This window comes from Hirundo rustica, chromosome 12 (genome assembly GCF_015227805.2).
Source record: "Hirundo rustica isolate bHirRus1 chromosome 12, bHirRus1.pri.v3, whole genome shotgun sequence".
Taxonomy (NCBI): Eukaryota; Metazoa; Chordata; class Aves; order Passeriformes; family Hirundinidae; genus Hirundo; species Hirundo rustica.
The window spans coordinates 19,053,847-19,071,382 of NC_053461.1; the positions used below are offsets into that span (position 1 = coordinate 19,053,847).

At 45.8% G+C, this 17,536-nt stretch overlaps 1 protein-coding gene across 9 annotated transcripts in view; it reads left to right on the top strand.

Annotated features, from left to right (window-relative positions):
* Positions 1–17,536, top strand: part of LOC120758131 (contactin-4) — a 264,846-nt gene that overhangs the window by 181,050 nt on the left and 66,260 nt on the right. For all 9 annotated transcript variants that reach the window (XM_040076012.2, XM_058422177.1, XM_040076014.1 and 6 more), the window contains one exon: positions 2,871–2,966. In XM_040076012.2, the coding sequence (XP_039931946.1) occupies positions 2,871–2,966 (96 nt within the window). The remainder of the gene's footprint in view (positions 1–2,870; positions 2,967–17,536) is intronic.

Consider the following 17,536-nt stretch of genomic DNA (forward strand, 5'->3'; position numbering starts at 1 on the left):
CTTGCCTAGGAGTCACTTAGAAAAAGAATTACCACATTTCATAAAGCTCGAGACCAAGTAGGTCCTAAGAAAGGAGAAAAGGCTGCAGCTCCTTTTGTTTTGCTTATAATTGAAACTTCTTTGCTATAAAGACTGATTTTTGCAGGCAAAATTTGGGGAAATTTTTCACTACTCTGGACAACTTGGGTAATTGTTGCTGTGCAAAGCCATATGGGTTTGATTAAAGTTTCCAAATGCCATGCCCTGAGACAAACTACCTGGTCTGGAGGGACTGTGGATCATTTCAGATTGCTTAAGCTTTTATTAAACCCCATAACAGGTCATTCCACGCAGTAATACCCTGCCCAAAGTGAGCAGCTGGTGGGCTGGCAGCTGCTGCTGGCACCTCCTGGGCTTTGGAGCGTTTTTGGGGGAACAGGGATCTGTGTCAGCCTGGCATCACCTCCCGGTACCTGCCCGAGCTGTGGCACTGAACATTAAGGCAGAGTTTTAATGGAGGCTACAGAAAAGTCTCATTATGCCAGCAAAGCCATTCAGGTCCCCATTAAGGGCTGGGTGTTGGTGTGTGCATTGCACTCCAGTGCATTTCAGAAGCAGATGTCAAGGTTCTGAGCAAATATTAGCTAATTAAACCTCTTCTGAGAGGCACAGCTGAAGTGCTTGTCCTTAGGGACGTGCAAACTTTGTCACCGAGAACTGAAGTGACTTTTTTAAAAGTCATGCAGCTGCTTTTAAATACATCCAGCTGAAATTAAATAATGCACACAGCTTTCTGCTTCTGTGGGTCTGTTCAGCTTGATTTAGAATTGATACTCTCCACAAAGTGTTTAAAAGGCACCTTAACTCATTCATTAAATAAGGTGTGAGTAGCTGTTACTGACAATAACCTCTCTGCATTGCTATTGCAGCCTGTTGTATTCTCGTCTTGAAATCATTAATTGCTAATTACTAATCCTTCTCTAATGCTGGGGTTACTGGAGCTCACACAATATTTTCCTGTGCTCACTGGAGTCCTTGGTGTGGTACTGTGAGAATTGTTGGCAGCATGCTGATCTCCGGAATTGCAAGTGTTAATATTTCCTTCCTCAGTTTTTCCTTTTAATCTGATGGGTCTGTGGGTTTGTTTGTTGGGTTTGGGGTTATTTTAAGAACAAAAAAATCCTCCTCTGCTGCCCAGGGTTTTTAGGTTTGAGGACAATTGATGGTGGTGTCACCGTGAAGCAGAACCATCCACTCTGCAATTCAAAGATTGCGAGGTGGATCCTAAATGAAGCTCCTCACTATTAAAGTCGTCATGATATTATTGTTCATTCCAATTTAGGTGTTGTAAAAACAAATCTGTGGCCTTCAGAAAGCACAGGCACAATCAGCCTGATGGCCTTGATGAGGCATTAGCTTTTCTTGCAATTATCTTGATCTCGTTATTTTGCTCAGAGCCAGATTTGAAGGAGGCTTTTCAGAGCTGACTCCCAAAGTACAAGCAATAGTGATGAATGCTCTGCTTTATTTGCTGATTTTGACCATCCCTGCAGCATTTCCTAGATGTTCATCCAAGCAGAGTCTGTTTTTCCTGGTAGCAATCCTTTTCTTGTCAATATTGATGTAAAAAATAGCACATTTCTTCCTGCAGGCATTATTTGGGCTTTAGGCTGTTGCTCCTCCTGCAGCTGTCTTCAGAGAGGATGGGATCCAGCCTTGTGCCCGTGTGCAGTCAAAATATATAAAAATCTGTGCACTGGCAGGTGGCCAGAGGAATGTTACAGTGGTTCCTGTAAAATTTAAAAACAAAACAAAACAAAAAAAACCTTATAGAATATTATAAAATTTAAGAATGACAAATTACATCTCTCTAATTTTTTTTTTCTGTTTTCCTTTTGTCGTAAGCCAGAAAAGAAAGAGAGAAAGGCCCATAAAGATTTCTTTCCTAAAAAGGGAGATGAGGCAGTGACAACTTTGGATTTTATTTATTTAATTTTTTTTTTTTTAAGTATGCGTGCAGAAAACATTTTTAAGAGGGGATAAAAATCAAGGCTCAGTTTTCTATCCTTGTAACCTTATAATGATGTTCCTACCAGCTCCTGCTGATAAATATTTATCACCTCTGTGTTTTCTCTGGTTCCCAACTGCACTGACAACAGGTTCGTAATTGCCAAACCAAGGCTCAGCTACGCTGGAAACAAGGGAGGGGGAAAAGAAAAGAAAATTGAAATGCAGGAAATTGTTAAAGATCACAGGCTGCCAAAGCGATCCCATGTCTTGGTGCTCCCACAGAGCAGCTGCTGGTGACAATCCTGGTGCCACTGCTCAGCTCAGTCACCTCCTCACTTCATTGCGAGTCTCTCGAGCTCAGCGTGCAAGGAGAGCAGAGGGAGTTGTGTAATTGCTGTGCATGGGCCATCAGGGGAGGGAAAACAGAGAGGTGGAAGGAGGAATTGAGTTTAATTAAAGCATTCCGTGGCTTAACGTGCAGCTGGTGCAAGAGGCTTCCTTGTGGGGAAGGAAGGGTCTCCACACAGGGCATCAGCAGCGGGGCAGACGGGCTGGCTTGGCATGGGGCTGCTTATTTAAGGCAGTAATTCTTCCTAAATCCCTACAACAAACCTCCCCCAGCGTTACAGGTGCTGGGGTTTTCTCCAGCTGTGTTGCTTCCGTGGGTAAATCAGCACCTTCTCCCCACTCCAGCCTGGGGAAGGCATTTCCTGATCCTTCTGCTGATGCTCCTCAGCCTCCCGCCGCCTCACCTTCCACCCAGATCCCACCAGCCCACCCTCCAAGCCGAGATTTTGCTTTGTTTCATCATTTTCCTTTCGTGCCTCCCGTGAGGAGAAGCCTTTGCTCAGCCTTTAACCGAGTTCTTTCTCTCCTGGCAGACCTGGAGAACTTCAAGACCAGGACGAGGAGCACGGTGTCGGTCCGGCAGGGCCAGGGCATGGTGCTGCTCTGTGGGCCCCCGCCCCACTCCGGAGGTAAATCGCTTTCCTTCTCTCCGTTTCAGTGCCTGGCAGTGAACTGCGGGGTTTCCATCCTCGGGGAAGAGAATTCTCAGGGTTTTCAGGAGGTTTGAAGCAGTCGGATGCCAGGGCAGGGTCGTGGCAGGGCTGAGGGCGTCGTGCCGGGCGACCGGGGAAGCTCCAGTGGGGGATAAAGGCAGAGAAAGAGCACTTTGTCAATCAGAGTGTTGTGAGGGATGGATTTGTAGAGGATTCTGGACGCTTGGTTGAAAGCTCACGTGGTTTTCTGGATGTGCGTGCAAACTCTGAGACGAGGCGTGCTGACTGGGAAAGGCCGTGGCATAGAGGAGGCGTTGAGAGAGAAATTGAGCCGGAAACAAGTTTCAAACCACGGCCTTGCAAACAGACCAGGTGTTTTGGAGAGTAAGAACGGTGAAAGATGCATTGTGGCAAGAGCACGTGGGGTAAGATAATCGGTGTTTGGTGTTAGAATGATTAGCAGCGCTGTGTGGCAAAAAGAAAACCACTTGATAGGCCCAAACCACGCTTATATTGTATTGTAATTAGGAAATAGTTTGGCTTCTGATGGTGATGGCACGAATTGTAACATCTGCAGCATCTCACCCTTCTCATGAGACTAAAAATGGAATAAAAGTCCTTAAAATGCCCCGCTGGAGCCCCGTCTCTGGGTCAGAAAAAGAGTTTTTCTGACAAATTATAAACTTCAAAGATGAACTGATGGAAATTAAAGCAATGTGTTCATATCCTGAAGACGTGACCGAGATCTTGTGCAGCCTTTCTGTTTTGTGGCCTGGGTGTGTCTCTTGCTAAAAAGTTAAAGCTTGCTGACAGGGCCACTTTTGTGCATCATCTTTTCATTATTTTCCCTTTTTCAAACACTACTGGCACTATTTCTTGTGTCCTGGGCACTCAGGGTGTGTCCGGATCTCACAGGGTGCTGTTTGCTTCGACGCGGGTGGTACGAATGTTTAGGAAACAACCAAACAATTATTTCAGTTGTGCCAATCTGTGGCTTCCCGAGCGTGCGTGTCGCACTGTTCTGTTTAAAAATGCATCGGGGAGGGAGTGGGTCTGTCAGAATTCCTGCTGGATGCCCTCGGTGTGCCCCACGAGCTCCACGTGTGTGTCCCTCCCCACCGGGACCCACACCAGCCTCTGCAGCTGGCTCCTCCATCAGGGGGCTGCTCGCCCGTCAGAACGTCAGAACATCTTCCACGGATCTGTGTCCCTTTTAAAGAAATTTGCAATCCTGCTTTGAGGTCTGTCCGGCCTCATCAGCTGGATGGAAATTGCCCCGTGGACCATGTGCTGTTAGGCTGAGCTTGCTGCTCAGACAGGAGGAGACGCAGGCTTGAGGAGCTCCTGGGCTCGCATCTGACCAGCTGGCAGAGCTGCCCACGGGCTTTGTCCCACTGGGACCCTTCCCAGCCAGCAGGGCTGACCCCACAGCACTGGGGATTGCAGAATTGTGCGCATTCTCCTCAGCAAAGCCCTGCTCTGCAGTGCCTGAGGCTTCCCTGCTCGATACCAAATCCGTGCAGGGTGAGCGGCGTGTGTGGAGACGGAGCAGCTGCTGGGGGTGTGAGCAGTGAGGAGTGGTTGTTCAGGTGGTTCAGGAGGAGGTTTGGTCTGAGTTTATTTACTGGTGATACAAAAAAATCTACATTTCCAGAAGGTGCTGGTGTTATTTCCAGCTTTGGTTCAATAAGAGGGGCAGAGCCTCGTGTGCTGACCGGGAGGTGAGAATGTTTCTGGTGATAATTTCCCTCAATCATTTGGGTGAGAGATGACTTCCCCCATGGCCTGCTCTACTGCAGCCAGAAAATTATCCTAATTGTAGCCAGAGCCGCAGTTAGTGTGAACTGACACTATCACAGCTCTGTAACTGAGCTGGGCTGGTGTTACTGGGCTTCTTGTTTTCTGGCTTGCGCAGAAAGCGTTCACAGGAAACTCAAAGCGAGTTAATCCAGAGCACTTGTTCTGCAGGAATTAATCTGCTCTGTGGCAACATTTGCTTTTACTTTTCCTCCCTCCCGAGGTTAGAAATAAGATGAGTTTTGAAAGTCACCACTGCAAATTAATGCTTTTTGGTGGTCATAAAGTTTCCATCAGCCAACTGTGCTGGAAGCCCTTGGGTGTGTAGCAGTCACTGCATAAGCCCAGAGCCTTCTCCTGCTCAGGGAGGCAGAGGGAGGCTCAGGAGGAATATCAGGTGTCAGGGGAAGCTGCTGCTCTCGTCAGGAGCTGCTCTGTTCCATGGGCAGCCCCGTCCCCAGGGCCCTGGGGTTTTGGCAAAGCAGAGCTGCAGGGATCAGCTCCATCCAGCCCAACACTGCCAGTGTTTATGGTGCAACGGGAAAAAACTCTTCAGCTGAGAGGTGAGAAATACTCCAAGCTCTTTGGAAGCGCCAGCGGTAATAAGAGGAGAAAACACAATTACTTATTTCAGAATCTGATTAGGGCAGCGAACCCAACTTCATCATCCTTGCAAAAAGTGCTTGATGGCATTAATGACCAGTGCTGAAATACAGGACTGACTGTGGGATTCTGTTTTCTACTTCAGTTTCATGTGTGCATTGAAAATGAAATCTGAAAAAAAAAAAATTTTAAAAAGCGAAACTATTCATTCTGAGGACTGCCGTTGCTTTGCTGATGAGGGTATTCATTGGAGTAGTAGAAGCCTGAAAAAAAGTTCCTGGCCAGGTGCTGAGATTCAGGAGAAGAAAAATTAAGAGTAAATTAGATTAAATTCTAGTAAATTAGAAGGGATTATTTCCTGTCAGCCATTGTTGTCTTGGGCTCAAAAACTGTGACTTTATTAAAAAGATGCTGATCAGGGTCCAGGCCATTAACCTTTCAGCTGTGGCTCACTCTGATACTTTGCCACTTGGAAATACCCATTTTGGAGGAGCTGCCAGCTAAAAGTGATGTTGGCCTACATGCATTAGTTGTTGAGGCTTTCTTTTTATTTTTTCTCCTTAATGACGCCCAATAAGGAGCTTCCTACTGTTCAAACGTTACAGGAAATTCATCCCGAAAATGAGTCCAAATGATGAACAAGTCCTTTCAGCATCAACAAATGGGCTGTGTACAGCTCGCACAGAACAATCTGGGCATTGCCGTGCGTTGTCCCAATTCTTTGGTTTGAAATGAGCTGGAAATTCGAGCACATGGATCTCAGCTCCCCTCCAGACCCCAAATGGAGATGGAATGCGCGCTCCGTGCGGCGGGGAGCCGCTGTTTGTCAGGTCACTGCCTTGTGCTGGTACATTCTGTTAAGCAGCATAATGATGTGATGGCCTCCTCTGATGAAGTGCATGCTGAGTGCTGGAGATTTGGAAAATAAATGTTCATCTGCGGCTCGGGAAGTGGCCGGGCTGGAAAGCGGAATAAATGCAAATCAAACATTTGCTTCTGTCGCGTTTTCTGCGCTTGCAGCAGTGGATTCCCAACCCCCCGAGGCCAGTCCTGCCATATTGATGACCCTTTTGTCTGTTAGAAGTTCCAGTTCTTTTCCTCGCTTTTATTATTTTTTTTTCTGCCTTCTCCATTTGCTCCCAATGGAAGGGTAGAAACCTGCCCTCGTCATTAGGATATTTTTGAGGTAATTACCCTGCGTGTGAAGGGTGTTCCCTCATTATTTCTGCAGCTCCTTTAATCAAAAGCCCAACAATGGTCGTGTGTCGACCATTCCACCCTGAAACTCCGCAGAAGAAATCGTTGAAGAGTAAATATTGGTCTGTGAACATGGCACTGGGGCCTGGGTAACAGCATGATGAGCTGCTGTTGGTGTTTAAGTGGACGAGAGGAAACAGTCAGAACTCCTAAAAGTCTGTGTGTAGCTCAAGTTTGGCTTTGGTTTTGGTGCAGAACACCAGGGGCCTCATCGTGGGAACAGCATGAACTGGGCAGTCCCCAGTGGTGGAGTCACAGAAATGGGTCTGGACATTGGAGGGGCATCAGAGAGTTTCTGTGATTTTTGTTGAGACTCGTTTAGGTACCTCAGCCTGCCTGAGGATGAGTTCTAGAATTTGGATACCAGCAGACAAAGCTCTCCTGCTTTATGTTTTCAGAGCCCTGTGAGATCAGCCATCGGGTCACAGAATGGTTTGGGTGGGAATGGACCTGTCCTTGGGCACTGCCAGGCATCCAGGGGCAGCCACAGCTGCTCTGGGCACCCTGTGCCAGGGCCTCGCTGCCCTCGTAGGGAATAATTCCTTCCCAGTATCCCATCCTTCACCCTTGGGCCGTCCTCCTGGTGAGCTGTCACAAGAGCAGAGCAGAGGGGAAGAATCCCCTTCCTTGACCACCTGGAGCATTTTGAGCCAAAACAGGAAGAATATCACCAAAACAGGCTTCGTGTTTTCATTCTGTTGCGTTTTTAAGCCGTTTAGAAACCATAAACAGTTTCAAAGTGCACAGTAGTGTCCAAGCTAAGCTCTTAGTGGAAATGTTTTCCTTCTGAGAAGCTCTGCGGGGAAAAACACCTTTCCTTGTTTGCTTTTTTCAGTGTTGTTAATCAAATTTGGCTAGATACATTTCTTGTTGAGATAAACTTGATTGAAACAAACAAACAAACAAGCAAAAAGCTCTGAAATCCAAAGCAAACTCTTGCTTGTGTTTCTCAGGGCTCTGAAGTTGTGTTCTAATGGGGACATGCCTGGGAAGTATTTGGAGGTCACTGTCCTTTTAACTTTATCTCCAAGTTTTAAGATAAAATATTCTTTTGTGCCAAATAGTTCTTTTCATTTGACTTTGTGGGAGCCAAGTCGTTTCGCTGATACTTTTATTAGATTTATTTGATAGCCAGGGCAGGGTTAGTTAATATTTAAACAACTACAGTTTTCAAATTCCTTCTAGCATCCCTGGCATTTCGTTGTGAGTCCAGAGGCTAAAAAAATACGGTCCTGGAAAGGATTTTCTCCTTGACAAGCTGGTAGCACACCATTCCTCACGCAGAACAAACGGGTCTGGAAACCCTTCCCCTCCCTTCTCTGGGAAGATAAATGAACTTGTCTTTAGGATTTCTCTCACCCCCCCTTCCTGTGAGTTTCTCGTGGTTCATCTTTAGAAAGATCTATAACCATGTTCTCATGACATTTGCCTTGCAGCCCTCGTGGGAAAAGCCTGTGGAGATGGAGCTCTCCAAGTGCTGTGAGAAATGCTGAATGTACACAGAGGGCTGCTGAAAATGATCTCTCAATTACTTGATTATCTGAATTCCGTGTTCTCGTTGCGTTCCCTGGCGGTGTGTCCTGTTCTGAGACCGCTCTGTGCTTCGCTCGTGCCACCTCTCATCACATCTGGGGCACATTTATCCTCACTCCTGATCTCCTCAGTAATCTGGGCAAGAAATAAAGCAGCTTTTTTAGATAACAAAGCACTCAGCTGGGCAGGTGGGGACCCTCTGGTGATCCTACAGGATGTGTCTTCTCCTGCCACTTGCTGAGAGCCTTAAAGCTCCTGCTGACACTGGAAGTGAATCCCTCCCAATAATTTCTCTCTCTGAACCTTAGTTCCTCGGACAGTTTGTCCCTCTGCTCCTTCCTGACATTTCTGAGCATCTGAGAGCTGTGTCCCCTCGAGTGAACAAAAGCAGGATTTCAAGGAAAATCAGTTTTCTGTCTCTGCAGTGCCCATGTACTCAAAGCACTTGGAAAATTCCATCTTCCCCGAAGAGGAGGAGATTCATTAAAGCTCCATTGTTCCCATAATTCTTTCCTTTCTGATGCCATCACTCCTGATGGAAACACAGCCATGGATGGAAACACATCCGTGTCCGTGAGCTGAGATGTTGACAGAGAATTATTCCCACATCTTTTCACGGATTGGATGCATTCAGGTTTTCTCATTCTCTCCTGCCTTTTTTTTTTTTTTTTTTTTTTCCTGCCGGTATCCAGGAGAACTTTTAGTTCTGTTGCACAGCTTAATCAAGTAGAACTAACTAAACTTTAGCAATTGACAGAGGAGATGGCAATTCTGATTCCATCTCAATGTCAGCCTTTCATGCTGCACGGGCAGTAGTGAAGTGTGGACACCTGAGGAGTTTGCAGAAAGCACTCTACTGATTCCAGTGCTTCTGAAACCACTCCTGGGCACAGAAATCATTAGTGGCTGCTCACTTTTTCTCTCCTTTTTTTATTATTATTATTTTAAAGGGATGATGGGCACTTTGTGGGCTGGGAACAGTGAAGATCTTTTTTGGTTTTCAGGGTGGCTGATGGCCTCTAGTGGGATGAATGGTTTGAGGGGTTTGTCTTGCAAATAATCCATCCCACAAATCATGTCTCATGTTCCCTCATGTTTGTGCAGCCCTCACCACGCAGTGCAAGGAGGAAAGGGAGCAAACCTGGGGAAAATCAGAACGGTGCAGGTAGAAAAATACAATTATCAGGCATTTTTATACCATGATCAGAGAATGGATCATAGCAGGAATCCTGGAGCATTTAATGTCCTCACTCCACTACCGTAACCTTAATATTCAGCCTTTATTTTCCTGTTTCTTTCAGTGTGGGATGCCCAGAGCTTTTGAGAAATGTGAACTTTACAGAACCTGCATTCCCAGTTCCCCCTTGCCAGGCAGGTTGTCAAAGGGTTGAACTTCCCCTGCTACTCCCTATTAAGGGATTGATAGTTTCTCCTCTTTCTCTCCTGTCTTAATGTCTTTGGAAGCCTTTGCTGCTTGGTCAGATTCGGTTCCAATTAGTGAGAAGCTAATTTAGAGAGGAGCCTCGCACACATGGGTGGGCACCGTGGCTGTAAAAGTTCCATTTCTCCAGGAAACCAAGCAAAAAATCAGCTAAGCTGGATGGAAGTTAGTTCAGCTATTTGTCAGAATGCTGCAGGGTTACTGAGCAGCCTGTCATGGATCACTCCCAAGGCTGGAGGGAAAACATGAGCAGGTAAACGCTCCCTTAGGGCTGGGAAAAGCAAAGGAAAAAGAGGCAGGGAAGTGTTTTTTTCCATTAGGGACAGTCAGTGATGGATTTAATGGATTTGACTGTGTGTTGGGTTGGTGTTGGCAGACCTGGAGCATCAGGAGGTGTTTTAAACCTCCCTGGGCTGTGGGGCAGGTGTTAAACCTTGTTTTCTGTGGATATTTCTGCTTGGAGGATGCAGGGAGGGACAGAGGGGGAGGCTCAGTTCCCAAAGCGTCAACATCCTAAAAGTCTTTTCCAGAGCATGAACAGTTGGGCTCAAAAAGCCTCTGAGTGATTGATCTCAGGCCAAGATCCAGAAAACAGCTTTCCAAAGCTTCCAGCTCCTGCAGTTTGTCTCCTGCTCCTGAAAGCTGGATCTGAGCAGCCTGGCAGCTTTTCTACCAAAAAAAAAATCCCCTCAAAATTCTGCCCAAATTTCCCTCCAGGTGTCTTTTTCCATCAGTGAGTAGGTGAGTCACACACTGGGTTTCTGTAATTCGTCTGTGTCTGGTTCCATGTGATGGAGATTATTACAGTTCAGCAAAAATGGGGTTCATTAAACTTAAAATCAGGCATATGAAACTCTCATTTAAATAAAAAGTGATTGAGAATGGTAACTTCCATTTAAAGTGCATCTCCCATCATTTATTTTTTATGCTCTGCCACAGTCACCGTTTAAATTATTAAAAGCAAGAAGTAAAAAGCTTCTCAGGAGATAGAAATGGATTAGATTAAAATTAATCTGACATAATCCTTTCTCTCAAACTGCTGATTCAGTTTGTGCACAAGTTTATCAACATATTTGAGGATGAGGGATAAGGATAAATTCTCCTCTAATTTGGGAGAGCTTTGGCTTGATATTTCTGACAGCGCAGGGAACACGCGGCGCTCCCTTAATTGAGAGATTTATGAAATTACAAATATTTCTAACAGCACAAACGCCAAGCTCATCACAGATTTACACTCATCTAAGCGCCTGTGATCTGCCTCATTTCAGCTGGGATGAATTTTGAGGAGCAAAAAAACCTGGGCTCGGTCAAGAACAGGTATTGGCCTGGCACGTGTCACTTGTCCCCTGCAGGGTCACCACCCCCCAATATTCCTCTTTTTTGTGCCCCAGGTGGGTGGCAAGGACACAGCAGGACGTTTAGGGTCTGTAACTGGAAGGGAAGAGGCTCAGCCCTCCGCTAAAGACCTTGGAAACAGAGAAATAATAAGGGACATGACGTTAATGGAGTTTTTATTTATCAGTGACAGCTCGTGACATCTTTAAAAAGGAATCATCTGCGAGGCAGTGGTGTGGTTTATTCCCTGTTTGGTTGCAGTCAGCACTAAATGAAGATTGAAATGGGATGGAGAGGGGGGTAGGGCTGGCAGGCTCTGGCTGAAGATGAGTGAAATCTGTCGTCTGACAGAACGCAGTCAATAGCATTTATCGGGAGTTGTAACGCCTTGTGATGTCTTTATGGACTAAATTAGAGATCAGAGTCCTGCTCCCAGGCTCTGCTAACCCTTTCCCTCCAAATGCAGCGCTGCTGGGCTCTGCAGAGCCCTGGGCAGCAGCCGGGGGTGCAGAGCGTGTGACACAAACGCAGCACTGCTGTATCGAACGTGGGGCTCTGCATCCCTGCGGGCACATTCTGCTTTGTTCACATCAGCAGTCCTGCCTGTGGGAGCCCCCATTCCCACGGGGCCGATGTGCTTTTGTTGAAAAATCAGTGGGGGTATTGGTTTGGGCATTTTCTGTTAGCTCAGGCCAGTGAAATGCCCAAAAATGCAGCCATGATTGTTTAAATATCATAAATGTGCCACCGTGATGATGTTTTCAGCTGGTAGATATCAAAGCACTTTATCTAAATGCTGATTATCTATCAAATAAATGAAGGGAATGATGGTTTTTTTCCCTGTGTGCTACAGGCAAGTGCCCTCCAGGCCATACCCCCCTCAGGCTGTTTGGGCAGATATTTCAGCCTTGGAGTTGATCATCATTTTAATTCATTACAGTAAGAAAATTCCTATGCAGCCAACTTTTTTTTTTTCCTTTTTTTTTTTTTCCCAGAGGTTTGATCTAATCTCTTACAACTACAGATCAAAGGTAGTGAAAGCTGGCATTAAAGGATTAGCTGGGTCACATTGAAATATGTTTTAAAACAAGCCCAGAGACCTTTAGCTTTTCTGAAGCAAGTGCACACACAGAAAAGGATTTTTAGGCTAACTCCCTGTGACTTTAAACTGAAAACAAACTGATGGATTAAATCTGTGAGTCATTCCTTCAGGTGATATGCGTGGAGCACTTCATGTAACACAAGCATGGAGAACATCAGCAGTGACTGAATCTCTGCCAGCGCAAACCCAGAGCAGGATTTAAATTCAGTGTAGGCATCACTTGTGCACGTGCCCAGCTTCCTGTGCTTTTATTCTCTTTTGATGATTGCCTATAAGTAATTGGCAGCTGAACTTCAGCCCAGCCTCTTTTTTGTCTTTTTCTCTGGCTGATCTCTCCTGTTTCCATGTGTCACGGGGGTGCTTTATCACAGGGCTCTCAGGTGAAGATGAGTGTTTCCTTGCAGAGATGTTGATGCCACTCTCTGGACTTTGATACCATAAAAATGGTATCAAACCATTTTTCCCTTTTTTATCACCAGAATTTCCTCACTGAAATGAACTTAGAAAGAGAGAGTGTCACCCAGCTGATCACTGCTGGGGTGAGCCTGACTCCAAAAACTGCAGTTTAAACGAGGAGGGCTTGAAAGTGGCATCAGATCCAATCCTGGTTCACCATTTCCAGTGACCACCAAACCCGCTCCAGGAGGTATCAGGATGATGAACACACCTTGGGTTGCTGGGTGGGTTTTCTTTCCAGGCAAGACTGGCTGGAAATGTCTGTGAGACAACTTTTAAAAGCTTTTCAGACAAAAACCATCAAGCTTCTCCCGAGCCCAGCCGGGCTGTGCTCGATGGGAGGGTGTCTGTGCCCAGCAGATGCTGTTGAAATAGTTTTGGTATTTGCCTGGAGTAAATGCCCCAGTGCAGAGCCTCATCTCCTGACGTTTTCTATTCAGCACAGATAAAGATTTGTGTTGATTTTTGTCCTTTTGGGCTCAGATTGCCCGATGGCACAGTGCAATCATCATCGGTGTTCACGGCCATCCACTGGGGCTGGAGCCTGCCTGGGAGAGATAAGCCAGGCCAGCCAGCAAATATTTAACTGGTTTGGAGATCCACAAGCTGGAGATGCTGAAGATTGCAGGGGTTATTGATTAGGCTTCAGGTAATGAACACCTCTTGCCCTTTTAATTACCCAGACCTGGGCAGTCGAGGGGCTGGGAGGCAAACTCGGCGCTGAAAATTGCTGTGAGAATGAATCTAACACAGAAATAGAGTAATTTGTGCATTTTTCTCGTTCTTACAAACTTCTGACAGCTCATCTCTCTGTTGCCTGGCTGCTGAGTAACTGTGCCCTCCTATTTGGCATCGCTCAGGGTTCATCCAAACGCGTTTTATTAACTTGAGATTAATCTTCTTCATTATTTATCATTCTCTTTATTAAAACCTGCATTTGAGGCCCAGAGCTGCGGTGTGATGTAGCTGGGCAGCAGAGCTCAGACTCAAAGGGAGAATTACCAGGTGATACTTTTGTCCAGGCTGGTTTCCTTAAATTGTTCTGCAGTTATTTAAGACTGGGAGATAAAAAATGGATCCAGTGGTGCTGGCAGGGCAAAGGAATGGTCTGAAAAAAGAGGGGCAGTGCATAATTCATGTAGCTTTAACATTAAAATAAAACTGAAAGAGAAAAAATGGCCAAAACCCCAGGAATTGCAGAGGACTGGGGTGTGTGGAGAGGAGCTTGGAAGGGCTGGGTAGGGTCATGACCACGGAGTGTTGTGCCAGGGGTTTGTCTTTCCCAGATAATTCCTTTTTTCCCTTTCCCCAGGACACTCTGCCAGGGTCCTGTGGCACTTGGAGGTTTCTTTCCTGCTCACTTTTTGTGATCCACGGGGCTATGGGTGTTGATTGTTCAGTTGAATCACAGTGAAATTCGGAATTATGACGTTTGAATTAGAAGCAGTTGGCAGATTTTAATAAGCAAGTTGAAAATACAGCTTAGGTTCACAGGACCTGCCTGGATCTGCTTTAAAGGGGAAGTGAACAACCGTGGGAAATTAGGCAAAAATGACATGAAAAGGGCCCCAAATTAGACAGGAGAAGTTTGTAATACATTCCTCAAGGAATTAGAGCCCAATGTGTGATTAGAAAACCGTGGATTGCTTGTTGCTGCTGATTGCTGGTGCTCCAAGGCTCTGTGTTGGTGACTTTGGGAAAGGTTTCCATCACCAGGAGCCACCTCGGGCTGTGTTTGAAGTGTCTGTTTGCACAGGAGTTACAAATTGCCTGTGGGATGTGAGCTGCCTGTCACTTCCAGAGCAATTAGAGAGGGAGACCTTATCAAAAGGAGCCCGTCAAGTTGGAGAAGCCATGAATATTGCACCAGGATCTCTCAGGAAATCAAAGGCAGTTGGGGGGAGTATTTATTTACATGCTGCTACACAAAGCAGCTGCACTTAGAGATGCTCCAGTCCGTGCTGCTCCCTGGGCTCGATATTCCATAAGTCCCGTGGTGTTTGAAACAGGGAGAGAGAAAGAATTAGCCAGTTTTAAATGTTACAGAGCAATACTGGGCTGCTCCTGATACCAGTTCAGTGTCATTTGGGCAGCTGGATCTCTCTGGCATTGGTAGGAGTGGCAGAGCTGCACCTTCAGATCTTTACTGCGCTCCTCAGTTTTATGCAGCCAAATTAAGAGAGTTTGAAAGTGGCTTTGGGGAAGATTTCAATGTTTTGCTCTCTAGAAATGGGTCTCCTTTAGTCCCTCCCTGCACTGGGTTCCTCACTTTGGAGGGATCCCAGCTCCTCCATTTGTTTCTGTCTTTGATCAGACCTCCTCCTCTTGCACAGCCTCCTGTGCCCTGCTTACCCAGGGCTTCCAAACCTTGTATATTATATAGCAATGTATTTTAAATATCTTTAAATGTTACAGAGCAATACTGGGCTGCTCCTGATATCCATTTCTGTGTCATTTGGGCAGCTGGATCTCTCTGGCATTGGTAGGAAGGGCAGAGCTGCACCTTCAGATCTTTGCTGCGTTCCTCAGTTTTATGCAGCCAAATTAACAGAGTTTGAAGGTGTCTTTGGAGGAGATTTCAATGTTTTGCTCTCTTTAGTTCCTTCCACCATCTTGGAGGGATCCCAGCCCATCAGGTTGTTTCTCTCTTTAATTAGACCTCCTCTTCTTGCACAGCCTCCTGTGCCCTGCTTACCCAGAGCTTCCAGCCTGGCCCTCAGCTCCAGTGACAGAATTATCCCAGCCCTTTTAACTGAGGCAGAGCCTGGAAAAGCTCCTACAACGATTATGGGGTTGGAAAGTCTGGAAAATGCCAGCACAAGGGCTCTCGATGGCTCTCACCAGCAAAGAGATAAGAACTCCTTAAGCCAAAGGGATCATTAGCCCACAAGCACAGAACCATGGACTACAATGAAAATATTTAACCTGGAAATTAGAGGGGTTTTAGCAATTGAAGTGATACTGGCTGGCAGAGAAAAGCAGGAGCTGTTTCTGGGGGGTGATTATAGCCACGAGACCTCCTGGGGGAGGATGGGAGAGACAGGGATTGATGCAGAAACCCCCTCCCCACTGATTTTCTGTGGTCACTTCACCATTTCCACAGTCAGGGCAGCATTGCAGAGCTCAGGGGGGCTCTGGTGGAAACGTTGTGTGTGAAGGGTCACTTCAATTTCAACACCTCTGTGCATCCCAGGGCAGGGATGATTATTTGCCTGGTGCTGGCTCCTTCTGGAGGAGCGAGATAATTGTTCAATGAGAGTAAATTAAAAAAAAAAAAAAAAAAAAAAAAAAGGCAAAAAAACCCCAAACCAACAAACTTAACTACTTGCAGAAAATAATAAGCTGGCGTAGAAGTGGTACCTTGTTTGCTCTGAGTATCCTCTTGACATCAGCGTGAGGTTCCTTCTAATGAGATGCACATGTGTAAATATGATGATTAGATATTCCCTCATAAACAGAATTATCATATCTTCCTAAAAGTCTAAGCAGGCATTTTCGAGTCCTGTGGTTACAAATAAATAAATAAAGGCCAAGAGGCTGCATTCAGCCTCTTCTGGCTGGGAGCAGGGGGACGTCAGGGCAGAATATATTTTCCAAAGTACCTAATGGTAGTTGAGGTCAATTAGAGCCACGACTCATTAGAGTATTAAAATAAGAATATGATTTTTAGTATAATTAGCATTCCCTTAGAAAACTGCAGCAGTCTTGGATCCACTTCAGGCTCTCTGAGTGTGTTTGGGCATTTGGCTCAGGCAGATATAACAGGGTTAGACTGCATTAACCTCACTCACAACATCTCTCCCTTCTTCTTTATGGCTCAAATAACTTCCAGAGACGCCTTATAAAACACACAGCCCTGTCTAATTAGTCACAGAGAAGATTACAGCTGCTTAATTTAGTGTTGGGTTTTTCTGCTGATTCAGGAGTTCCCGAGGAATAAAGCATCCAGTGGGTGATAACACGACTCGGCAGATCCTCCTGGCTTTAAGGGGAGAAAAAAAATTAATTAGGGAGGATGAAAGCAGAGCCATGGGCAGGCTGCAATGTTCATGACAGGAAGGTGAGATCCCTGTGAAATGCGTTTTATTCTGGATGAAGCTGAAGGAGTAGCAGGAGTATCGGATCCATTGGAAGCGTCACAGCTGGAAATTTGCATTTGTAGTGACGCCTTTTTCTCTGGCCCTAAAAATATGAGCCAGACACAGTCAGGGTGATAAAAGGGGCGCCTTTGTGTAAGGATCCTTAGGTGCACGAATTTGTCAGGTGGAAAGCACAGAGGATGCACCCTGCTCATGATTTATGTACGATTTTTATAGATTCTGCAGATTAGCGTATCTGACAAGAACGGCCCAGTTAGGAGCCTGCCTGGTGAATTAATCCCCCCAGTTCTGGTAGCTTCTAAATTCCACCCCCCTCAGACGAGATCCAGGCTCTGTTTACAAAAATATGTCTCGAAAAATCAGTTTTCAGCCTTGGTTTCTAAAGAGAATCCTGGAATTTGTTCTGTCTTTCTGCCTAGGGAAGTATTGAAGTTAAGCCACAAATATATGTGTAGTGAATACAGAGAATATAGAGAAGAAAAAAAGGTGAAAACCAAAATGGCAACAGAGAACATATGAAAGTGGTGCCTGAAGAGGCTACCTGGAACAGAGGCTAGACAGAGTTAAAAGAATAAAGTGGATATTTATTAAAAGGCCTTAAAGGATACACCTTGGGCAGTACAAGAACCTGGCCGGGGCTACACCCAAGGTGGACAACAGGTCACAGGTTTTCACTTTTTTATAAGTTTTGATCCATTTCCATATTTGGGTTAATTGTCCAATTACAGCTTCAGGTTGTGAAGTCCCATGCTCCCAGTTTGCTCTTCTCAGTTTCTTGTTGTTTGTACTTTTTGGGCCTGAAGCTGAAGCGGTGTTCTTGGTTCTGGGGCTGGAAAAGGATTATTTTGTCTGACAGCTGTGAGGAGAGCTTGCTAACACTTCATTATGTACCAATGCAGTACAGAATCTGGAAAATATGAAA